The sequence below is a fragment of the Galeopterus variegatus genome, unplaced genomic scaffold (genome assembly GCF_000696425.1).
Source record: "Galeopterus variegatus unplaced genomic scaffold, G_variegatus-3.0.2 Scaffold5132, whole genome shotgun sequence".
NCBI lineage: Eukaryota > Metazoa > Chordata > Mammalia > Dermoptera > Cynocephalidae > Galeopterus > Galeopterus variegatus.
The window spans coordinates 36,054-47,887 of record NW_007731243.1 but is presented as its reverse complement, the minus strand read 5'-3'; the positions used below and the strand labels follow the sequence as shown (position 1 = coordinate 47,887).

At 37.7% G+C, this 11,834-nt stretch overlaps 1 protein-coding gene across 1 annotated transcript in view; it reads left to right on the top strand.

The window, feature by feature from the left end:
* Positions 1–11,083, top strand: part of WDR37 (WD repeat domain 37) — a 95,158-nt gene extending 84,075 nt beyond the window's left edge. The window contains exon 14 of the mRNA XM_008588965.1: positions 8,076–11,083. Within this exon, the coding sequence (XP_008587187.1) occupies positions 8,076–8,207 (132 nt within the window). The 3' untranslated portion in view covers positions 8,208–11,083. The remainder of the gene's footprint in view (positions 1–8,075) is intronic.
* Positions 11,084–11,834: the final 751 nt, after the last annotated feature.

The following is an 11,834-nucleotide window of genomic DNA, read 5'->3' as shown; positions in this document are numbered from 1 at the left end:
CCGCACCTCGCTCAGCCAGTGAGCGGCCGGTCTGTATGTGGGATCCGAACCCTCGGCGGGAGCGCCGCCGCGCTCCCAAGCGGCGCACTGTAGCAGTGCGCCACCGGGCTGGCCCTACTCTATTGTTTTTTAATTCCCTATTTCATATATTTCTGTTATCATCTTTGTTATTTCCTACTTTTATTTGCTTTTGGTTTAGCTTGCTTTTCTTTTTCTATTTTCTTAAGGTAGAAGTTATAGGTATTTACAAGTATAAATTTTCCTGTAAGCCCTGTGTGAGCCCTGTGTCCTATGAATTTTGATATGTTGTACTTTGATCTTTATCTCAAAGTACTTTCTAATATCCCTGTGATTTTTCTTTTTACCCATTGTTTATTTAGGAGAATGTTGTTTAATTTCCACGCATTTGTGAATTTTCTATATTTTCTTCTGTAATTGTGGTCAGTGAACATATTTTCTGTGATCTTATGTTTGTTTAATTTCCACACATCTGTGAATTTTCTAAATTTCCTTCTGTAATTGTGGTCAGTGAATATATTTTCTATTTCTAAATGTATTAAGGCTTGTTTTATGGCTAAAAAGTAAAAAAGGAAAAAGAAAAATTACTCATGAAATTAAAGTAACTAAGAAAAGTTTCACAACCCCTAAAAAATCCATAAATCGCTTGTCCAGGGGATTTTTTTCATATTTTGATAACTGCTGCGTATCAGTGAATGTATTATCTAAGTTGCATCTTAAACACAATAGAATGTTCTCTTTTATTTTATTTTTTTAATTTTTTTTATTTTTTTGTCTCTTTCCGTCTCCGGCAACGGATCGCAACCCTCAGTGTTGCCCCCGTACCGGACCGGGACCAGCAACGGGATTGCAACCCTCGGTGTTGCTCCCGCGCCTCGCTCAGCCAGTGAGCGGGAACTGGTCTGTATGTGGGATCCGAACCCTCGGGCGGGAGCGCCGCCGCACTTCCCAAGCGGCACACTATCCAGTGCGCCACTGGGCCGGCCCAGAATGTTCTCTTTTAAATGTGGTTTACGTGGGGCCAGCCTGTGGCTCACTTGGGAGAGTGTGGTACTGATAACACCAAGGCCATGGGTTCAGGTCCCTATATAGGGATGGCTGGTTAGCTCACTTAGGAGAGTGTGGGCTGACAACAGCAAGTCAAGGGTTAAGATCCCCTTAACAGTCATCTTTAAAAAAAAAAAAAAATGCGGTCTATGTGGGTTACATAGATTTGCTGTGCAACATGTAACGTTTCCATTTTGTTTTGTTTTTTGTTTTTTTGAGACGGGCCGCACCGCGCTCAGCCAGTGAGCACAGCAGCCATCCCTATATAGGATCCGAACCTGTGGTGGGAGCGCTGCTGCGCTCCCAGCGCCGCACTCTCCCTAGTGCGCCACGGGCTCGGCCCAACGTTTCCATTTTGAAACACAAATTTATGAGAATGTATTTGACTTATTACATGGAGAGTATTTTCCCTCAAGAAAATAGGGAGTTTTGAATGGTTTTTTGTGGTCCTAATTCCATGTAAATAATTTCATTTTTAATTATCTGTAAACATTCAGCCTTGTTGGCATTATAGAATTCTATTGTGCTTGGATTTTATTCTCTCCTAAAGTGGTATATGAAATTTATTTTTAATATTAATGAATAACATTTAACTTCATTGTGAACTTGTAACTCTTTTTCAGATGTGGTTTTCAGTGTCACAGAACCTTAGCTAGAAATTTGTACTTGTAAATACCTATAACTTCTACCTTAAGAAAATAGAAAAAGAAGAGCTAGAAATTACTAGTTTATCTTGTTCTAACTTCTTTCCACTGACTGATTTCTTTTCTTTTTTAATTGAAACGTAATTGATTGTACATATCTGTGGAGTACAGCATTGAATATCAGTATCTTTGTGCAATATGTGATGCCCAGATCAGGATAATTAACTATATTTATCATTACACAATGTAATAATTTTTTATGGCCCTTTACCAATTTCTTGCTAACCCCCCTCTTTCTCCTCCTTTCCCACCTCTGGTGGTCTCGGTCCGTTCTCTCCTTTTGAAAGTTAAATGAATTATTGTGATTGTTGTTTCTTTCTCTCCCCTCCCTCCCTCCCTCCTCTCACTTACGAGTGAGGACATGTGGTATTTCTCTTTCTGTGCCTGACTTATTTCACTTAACATAATTTTCTCTAAGTCACCCATGTTGCTGTGAATGGCAGGATTTTGTTCTTTTTTATGGCAGAGTAGTATCCAGTTACGTATTCATACCACATTTTCCTTATCCATTTGTCCATTGATGGACATTTAGGTTGGTCCCAACTCTTGGCTGTTGTAAATAGAACTGTGATAAACATGGGACTGTAGGTATTCCTTTGACATGATGACTTCCATTCCTTTGGGTATATACCCAGTAGTGGGATTGCTGGATTGTATGGCAGTTTTATCTGTAGTTGTTTGAGAAGCCTCCATACTGCTTTCCATAATGGCTGCACTAATTTACAATCCCACCAACAGTGTATAAGGGGTTCCCTATCTCTGCATCCTCACCAGCATTTATTATTCTCTGTCTTTTTGATACTGGCCAGTCTAACTGGGGTGAGATGATACCTCAAAGTGGTTTTGATTTGTGTTTCTCTGATGCTTAGTGATGTTGAGCGTTTTTTCATGTATCTATCTGATGGCCATTTGCATATCTTCTTTTGAGAAATGTCTATTCAGCTCCTTTGCCCATTTTTAAATCAGGTTACTTGGTTTTTTTTTTTTTTTTTTTTTTTTTAACTGTTAAGTTGTTTGAGTTCCTTGTATATTCTGGATATTAATTCCTTTTTGGATATATAACTTGCAAATATTTTCTCCCATTTTGTAGGTTGTCTTTTCATTCTGTTGATTGTTTCCTTTGCTGTGTAGAAGACTTTTAGTCTGATATAATCCCATTTGTTTATTTTTTCCTTTGTGCCTTTGTTTTTGGGGTCTTATTCATACAGTATTTGCCCAGTCCTACTTCCTGAAATGTTTCCCTGTTTTCTTTTAGGAGTTTTATAGTTTCAGGTCTTATAAGTCTTTAAGCCATTTTGAGTTGATTTTGGTATATGGTGAGAGGTACAGGTCTAGTTCATTCTTCTACATATGGATGTCCAGTTTTCCCAGCACCATTTATTGAAGAGGCAGCCTTTTCTCCAGTGTATGTTCTTGTTGCCTTTGTCAAAGATCACTTGGCTGTAAGTATGTGGGTTGATTTCTGGGTACTCTATTTTGTTCCATTGGTCTGAATGTCTATTTTTATGACAATATCATGCTACTTTGGTGATATAACTTTGTAATGTAATTTGAAATCAGACAGTGTTATGCCTCTGGCTTTATTTATTTTTTTGTTCAGGATTGCTTTGGCTATTCACGGTCTTTTGTTGTTCCATACAAATGTTAGAATTGTTTTTTCTATTTCTGTGAAGAATGTCATTGGTATTTTGAAGGGGATTACCTTGACCCTGTAGATCACTTGGGTAGAAAGGACATTTTCACAGTGTTAATTCTTCCAATCCAAGAGCATGGAATGTCTTTCCATCTTTTTGTATCCTCTTTAATTTCTTTCAGCGGTGAATTGTAGTTCTCATTGTATGGATCTTTCACCCCCTTGGTTAAATTGTTTCCTAGGTATTTTATGTTATTGGTTACTGTTGTTAATGGGCTTGCTTTCTTCATTTCTTTTTCTGCAAGCTCATTATTGGAGTATAAAAACATTACTGATTTTTGTGTGATTTTGTATCCTATAACTTTACTGAAATCATTTATCAACTCTAAGAGGTTGTTTTTGGAGAGTCTAGGTTTTTCTATATAAAGATCATATCATCTGCAAACAGTGGTAGTTTGACTTCATCTTTTCCAATCTGGACATTCTTTATTTCTTTTTTGTACCTGATCACTCTTAAGCTTTTCCTCATTCAGGATGATATTGGCGGTGGGTTTGTCATATATGGCTTTTATTGTTTTGAGAAACTTTCCTTCTGTACCTAATTTGCTGAGATTGTTTATCATGAAGGGATGATGAATTTTGTCAAGTGCTTTTTCTACATCTATTGAGATAGTCATGTGGTTTTTGTCCTTGATTTTGTTGATGTGGTGTATCACATTTATTGATTTGTGTATGTTGAACTATCTGTTCCTCCTGGGGTGAATCCTACTTGATCATGGTATATAAATTTTTTGATGTGTTGCTGTATTCTGATTGCTAATATGTTGTTGAGGAATTTTCCATCTATGTTCATCAGAGATGTTGGCCTGTAGTTTTCTTTTTTTGTTATTCTTTGTCTGGTTTTGGTATCAGGGTGATGCTGGCCTCATAGAATGAGATTGGGAGAATGGTCTCTGTTTCAAGTTTTTGGAATACTTTGAAGAGAATTGGTATTAATTCCTCTTTAAAGAATTAGTAGAATTCAGCAGGAAAGCTTGTCCTGGACTTTTCTTTGTTGGGAGACTGCTGATAACTGCTTCAGTCTTATTGCTTGTTACTGGTCTGTTCAGGTTTTCTATTTGTTCTTGGTTAAGTCTTGGTAGTTTTTAATGTGTCCAAAACTTTATCCATTTCCTCTAGGTTTTTGAATTTATTGGCATGTAGTTGTTTATGATAGTCTCTAATGATTTTGTATTTCTGTGGTATGGGTTGTAATGTCTCCTTTTTCATTTCTGATATTTGTTATTTGAGTCTTCTCTCCTCTTTTTTTAGTTAGTCTAGTAAGTGGTGTCTGTTTTGTTTATTTTCTTAAAAAACCAACTTTTTGTTTCATTGATCTTTCATGTCATTTGGGTATCTATTTCATTTAGTTCTGCTCTGATCTTAATTATTTATTTTCGTCTACTAATTTTGGGATTGAATTGTTCTTGTTTTTCTAGTTCTTTGAGGTTTAGCCTTAGGTTGTTTATTTGAAATCTTTTTGTTCTTTTGATATAAGTGTTTATTGCAGCAACCTTCCATGTTAGTACTGCTTTTGCAGTATCAAGTTTTGGTATGATGTATCTTTATTTTCATTAGTTTCAAGAAATTTTTTGATTTCCTGTTTAACTTTTTCTTGGTCCTTCAGGAGCCTGTTGTTTAATTTCCATGTATTTGTATAGTGTCCAGAGTTTTGCTTGTTAATCGTTTCTATTTTTAATCATTGTGGTCTGAAAAGATACTTGAAATGACTTCAATTTTTAAAATTTGTTGAGATTTGTTATATGACCTAACATGTAGTCAATCCTGGAGAATGCCCATGTGCTGATGAGAAGAACGTATATTCTGTAGTGGTTGAATGAAATGTTCTGTAGATATCTGCTAGGTCCAGTTGGTCTAAAGCATAGTTTAATTCGTGTGTTTCTCTGTTAATTTGTTGCTTAGATGGTCTGTCCAATGCTGAGAGAGTGGTGTTCAGGTCCCCAGCTATCATTGTACTGGGGTCTGTCTCTTTCTTTAGGTCTAATAGTGTTTGCTTTATATATCCGGTTGCATGTATGTTTATGATTGTTATGTCTTCTTGCTGGATAGATCCCTTTATCATTATAATGGCCTTCTTTGTCTCCTTTTTATGGTTTTTGGTTTAAAGTCTGTATAAGAATAACTATTCTTGCTTGATTTTGGTTTCTATTTGCATGGTATATCTTTTTCCATCCCTTACCTATTAGTCTGTTGTGTATCTTTATAGGTGATATGAGTCTCTTGAAGACAGCAATCCAGTCAGTTAGTCTGTGTCTTTTGAGTGGGAAGTTTAATCCATTTACATTTAGGGTTGTTATTGAAATGTTTTGTTTTACTCCTTGCATTTTATACATTTTTCTTTGAATATTTTAAATATTTTTTGTTCTTTTCTTCCCCTTTTATTTTGTCTTCGAAGTTTGTTGGTTTTTTGAGGTGGTAAGACTTAGTGTCTTTTTCTTTCTTGTTTGCATTTTTGTTCTATCAGTGGGTTTTGTTCTTTCTTGTGTATTCATGGTAGTGATTATCATTTTTCAGATTCCAGATTCAGGACTCCCTTATGGTTTCTTGCAGGGCTGGTCCTGTGGTGGTAAACTCTTGTAGTTTTTGTCTGGAAAATACACTATTTCTGCCTCATTTCTGAAGGATGGCCTTGCTGGGTATATATTATCAACTGGAAGTTTTTTTCTATTAGTATTTTGGATAATCATCCCATTTTCTTCTGGCCAGTAGAGTTTCTGTTGAGAAGTCTGATGTTAGTCTGATTGGAGCTCCCTTATAGGTGACTTGATGCTTCTTTCTTGCTTCTTTTAAGATTTTCTTTGCCTTTGAGCTTTGCCAGTTTGACTATAATGTGTCTTGGAGAGGATCTTTTTGGTTTGAATCTGTTTGGGGATCTTTGAGCCTTCTGGAGCTGAAGGTCTGTGTATCTCCCTATACCTTGGATGTTTTCCATTATTATTTCATTGAATGTGTTCTGTGTCTTTTCCTTTCTCCTTCCCTTCTGGAACACCCATAATTCAGATGTTTGTGTGCTTAAGGTTGTCTGCTAGTTGACAATCTCTTAGATTTTCTTCATTTTTTCAAATTATTGTTTCCATTTTTGTCCACCTGGGTCAGCTGACTGATTTTAAAAAGAGAAAAACAAAACATTAATTTGAACTTTTAAGTAGTAAAGTGATGAAAGGGACTAATAATTTAAAATTGTTTTACTTTGGGGATAAGGTATGTGACATTTCCCAGAAGTTTGTTTCGGGAAAGCCAGCTCTGTGGGGAGTAACGAGGAATTCCAGGGTAGAAGACCCTGAGGTGTGGTCGTTGTGATGTGTGAGCAGGTCCTGAACTGGGAGCCCCAGAGCTTCTCATGTGCTGATGTGTCTTATGACTATCCATGGTGGTGGGGAGTGTCTTCATGTATGTGTGTGTTCACAGTCCTCTCTTTCTGGCTGGTGCTGTTGTGGGGAACGCATGAGGCAGGGAAGTCCCTGTGGGGACTTCACCCGAGGTGACAATCATCAAACCAGGAGGTGCAGCCTCCAGCCTTCTCAACGGGCAGCTCTTTATTCTTACCAACTTTCCCAGGTGCCAGGTGGTCTTTTCCTTTACCCAGATGTTAAGAACCTGGTCTCACTGTTTCTATAGTGAATGCTGGAAATAATCTTTAGTTCTTGTCCAAAGGCTTCGTTTTACTACCAATTAATGGATGTATTATTTATTTATTTTTGGTGATAAAGAAGTAAGAGAAGATATCTTTTGTAGCCCTTTGTCCTGTGATCTTTCTCACAATTGCTTTATTTTTGTGGCCTATGGTAGTTCTTTCTCCAAATGTATAAACATCATTATTTATGTGTGAATGTTTTGCAGAAGAAAATTTTACGTTATTATCTGAGTGTTTCTTTTACCTCATAAGTCTCAGTCAGTTTTATTTAATACTGATTCTTGTCCTTTATTGTATGATATAATGACAACAGTGTATTAGTGCTATCATTAGAAGAAATGCAGATGAATCCTAAGGCATTGCTCACAGACATGCTAATACATATGCACTACTATATCACACTGTAAGGTTTTCCAATATTTTTGAGTCATTTTTTCAACATTCTTACATTTAACTTGAATTCTTGATGATGGCAGGAATCTACCTGAAAGGTCATTTGTTTATTCTTGCTTTATTTGGCACCAAAAGTGTTTTTCTAGCTCCTTTATTACCCGAACCAATTATTCATTAAAATGGTATTTGAGGTCTTTGAGTGAATTTCATTTAATTTATTGTTAAATATGTTCCAGCTTTATTTATTTAAAATCTTCAAATTGATTATTCATTTTTTTCTGTTAGACTGTAATCTTATTCATTTTCTTAAAGAAAGAATTATAAAGTGCTTTTGGTATGAGCCCCACCAAATCCCTTCGTCCACCACATGTTCTGACCTCACCTCCACACTGGGACATTACCAACACATCCCTGGAAGCCTGTGGTCACGCTCAGAGTTTTTGTCTCACTTGGAGTAATGCTATGTGTTAATTTTTTTTCTTTTAATTTAATTGCTTTGAATGGTATGGTTATTAATTTGGCTGAAGTTTTATAACTCTTGTTTTAGGAATAATTCACTAATTTTGGCTTGTTTGGTTGTGAATAGGGCCACAGAAGGATGGTGTGCTGCTCAGCATGGAGTGAAGACCACCCCATATGCAATCTGTTTACCTGCGGGTTTGACAGGCAAGCCATCGGTTGGAACATCAATATCCCTGCCTTGTTACAGGAGAAATAAGGGCGCCCTGTTCCTAGTTCCCTCGTTTGCCATGGACCTTTGCCTGGTGTGGGCTTTCTGAAGTTAATCAGCCATTTTTGTGAGAGTCTGACCCTGGGAAGGGTGCCTCGTATGTGCTCTTTCACGTTGTACCCTGCTTGCATGAAGTGTACAGAAAGACGTATGATCCTGTTTTTATTTTTGTCCTGTGTGTGTACATTGGCATCCTCTGGTCAGTAGAAGTGAATCTCACCTACCATGTAGCACAGAAGATGCTGTGAGTTGTTGACATTGGCAGATGGACAGTCGGGCATTACATTTGTGTGAATTAAATGTGAACCTGTGTACCTATTGTGAGGCACAAGCAGTCTGTTGCATTTTCTGGAATAATTGTACGTATCTACCTTGTACCGGGAAGATTGCAGAGTTGTGTTTGTGTTGGCTAATGAATGACAGGAAAGAGCAAAGATTTCATGTTTACTTCTGTATGACGTTTTAGCATGTGCTGTTTTGTAATTCAACCTCACTTCTGATTTCTGTTACAGTTCTGTAAATATAACCTGGATTTTAGAAGTTAAAAAAAATAGCACAGAATGTTGAGTTTGCAACGTTTGGAGAGTTTCTTTTGAAAAGAAAAGGTTTCTGTTCTTTTTATAGAAAATCATTTCAATCTCCTGAGGTCTCGTACTAGCAAATTCTAAAGTATAATGATTCTAATCACTAATTTCAGATATTAAGCAAAATGTAAAGCACTTTAGTTTATAGCTATGGTTATAAACAGTTTTTAGAAGGTTCAAATGACTTATCCACTAAATGTGACTTGACCTTTATATACGAAGGCCTTGCTACCTGAAAACAAACTTTTATTTCCTGTCTACATCTTTGGTTTGCATATTTCTAGATGGATTCACTTCCTTGGTGGTATTTGAGAGCCAACAATGCACATGAATGAGTACTACCTCAAAAACAAATATTTGGAAAACTTTGGAGTCTCACAGTTGCCTAGCTGAAGCACTTTTGATTTGTAGTTGGAATACCGAGCTCAATTCAGAACGAAGACAGATAGTTGTATCAAATGTATCCTGGAGGTAGAAGCTCCTTCAGTTAGGCTGGTCAGGTGATAACCTTAAGAAATAGCGGGAAGTAGCAAGATGCTGTTGTCATGAGTAGCTGGGATACCTCTCAGTGCCAATCCTACTACTGCTTGAGTGAGCCTGTTGCTCTTGCCTTCTCAGAAATTGCTGTTCATCTGATATTTGTAAGTTAATGTTTCTTGTTGAGTACAGTTTTGATAAAGAGACATCTCAGTTACTGCTCCTCATATTTTCAGTTCTTTAAATACATGTTTGCAAGCTGATCACGTGGAGAGACATAGGAGGGTAATATCTAAAACCTCCATGGTGCCCTCCCCAGTCCCATGATTTCACTTGTTTTGTGGGGATGTGGGCAGCACCTGAGCTGCTGCCTGATAGGTAGCCATTTGGTAAGATGTAGTGCTGTCCCTCGGAGAGCTTACAGAGTGAGAAGTGCCTCATTGTTGGCACCGTTTACCTGGGTCCTGCAGGAGCTGATCTTAGGAAGTTCAGATCTAAGCCATGCAGAATGCTTCCGCAGTGGCTGACAGCTGGTAGAGAAGGAGGGACCCAGGGATATCCCACGACAACGTAGTACAGGGGGGAGGTTGCTGACTGTAGGACAAACAACAAGTGCTTTGGAGTAATTTGATTTTTGAAGCTCAAAAATTTGCCGCATTTTTAAAGTCCAACTCTTTTACCAGACTGCACTTTTTGAGAATTGGAGTCAGGCTGGTCTCTATGGTTGATCAGGATTTTACGTTTCAACTCCTGCTGTCTGGAGCACAGTTTGCTCAATGGATCCTGTATGCTATCATGGTATTAGCTGTGGCCTGGCTTTGCCTTACAGCGAGAGGCCTGATGGCCACACCCTCCCATTCCTGCACCTGACTCCAGTACCCGACTCCAGTGCAAGTGGTGTGTGCTGAGTTCTCGGGTTCCTCATATTTTAATTTGAAAGTCTAGGTGTCTTAGAGTGATTGTTAGGAACATTGAAAAATGCTTACAGATAGCCAAATCAAACTTAAGAACCAGATCTCTACCGGAGTAAAAAGTTTTGAAGCTTTTAAAAATATATATATATTCATGATGGCCATTTAGGTCTGTGCAGTCTAGTGGCCTTCACTGCCAGTAGCTGCTCTTCTTCTCATGAACTGGAGGGCCCCCCATCCCAGACACCAGAAATGAGGCTCCTCAACTCATTCTGTGAGAGTAGGAGACCACAGGGTGCTCGGGCAGACTTCTGGGGAGCAGGGCAGCACTGACTGTCAACCACTGTGTCGCCTGTCAGTGTGACCTCACCCCACTGCTGCTGTGGCCTAGTGTTGGTCCAGAGTCACAAAGGAGATTGGGGATAGTGTGCACGTGTGTATGTGTGTGTATGTGCATGTGTGGCTAGCATTATCATGTTGTCAACTACATGTAATCTCATTTGAATGAGTGTTTGGAAATGGGGATGGTTTTGTTCTCTGTGCTGATATGTCCAGAATTTCATTTAATAATGGAAGGAAAACAGTGGTTACTGAACGACGTGTGTTGACATAGAATCTCGTATAAGAGAGATGCTGTAAAAGGCAACACTGCACATCAGTGTCTGTAGAGTCAAAAATTCTGTACATATTTTGGAATCTGAAGAATTCTGTGTAAATCATTTGTTACTTAAATCTGTGAAAAATAAGTTTCTTTGGAGGAAAAATTATGCATTTGTAACTGTTATATGGAATCACTTGTTTTTATTGTATTGATGTAATTGTTTTTAAGTGTTCAGTGTCTTCATTGTAATATGAAATTCATTAAAACATTCATATTCCATGATTACTATTATAAAAGTTTTATGTTATTGGGGTCTCTTACTATTTTTATTTTTTTTGTGTTTTGCTTTGGTGGAACATTGTTAACAGCTGTATAAACATCAAAGTGACCTACCAGTTTACAGGGATGACACAGATGGCCCTTGATTTACAATGGGTATGTCCCGATAGAGCTATTGTGAGTTGAAAATGCATTTAGTACACCTAACCTGCCAAACATTGGAGCTCAGTCTAGCCTACCTTAAATGTGCTCAACTCTTATGTGAGCCTACAATTGGGCAAAATTGTCTAACACAAAGCTTATTTTATGAAAAAGTTGAATACCTTGTAATTTCTTGACTCCCATCTGAAAGTGAGAAACAGAATGGTGGCATGGTACTCGAAGCACAGTTTCTACTGAATGCATGTGGTTTTTGCACCAACATAAAGTTGAAAAATAGAAAATCCAACCATTGTAAGTCAGGGATTGTTTGTATTTCCCATTTGAAACATTTTAAGTTTAGACTTAAAAATCAGTTGTGTTTCCTATCCATTTCTTGTGCAAACATTAAATGATTACATAATTATGCTTCTTCATCCCCCACCACCATCCCAGAAGTTTCTGAGAGAGTTAGTAATTAGACATAACACAAGTTTTTGGTAAAGTTCCTCAGGATCATAAAGTGCTTGTGCTGTTCTTATGACAGTAAGCTTGTTTAAAGTAAAAAGATTACAGCTGTAGAAAGCAGGCACTTTTTCTGTGGAGAGTGCAAGTCAGCACTGGT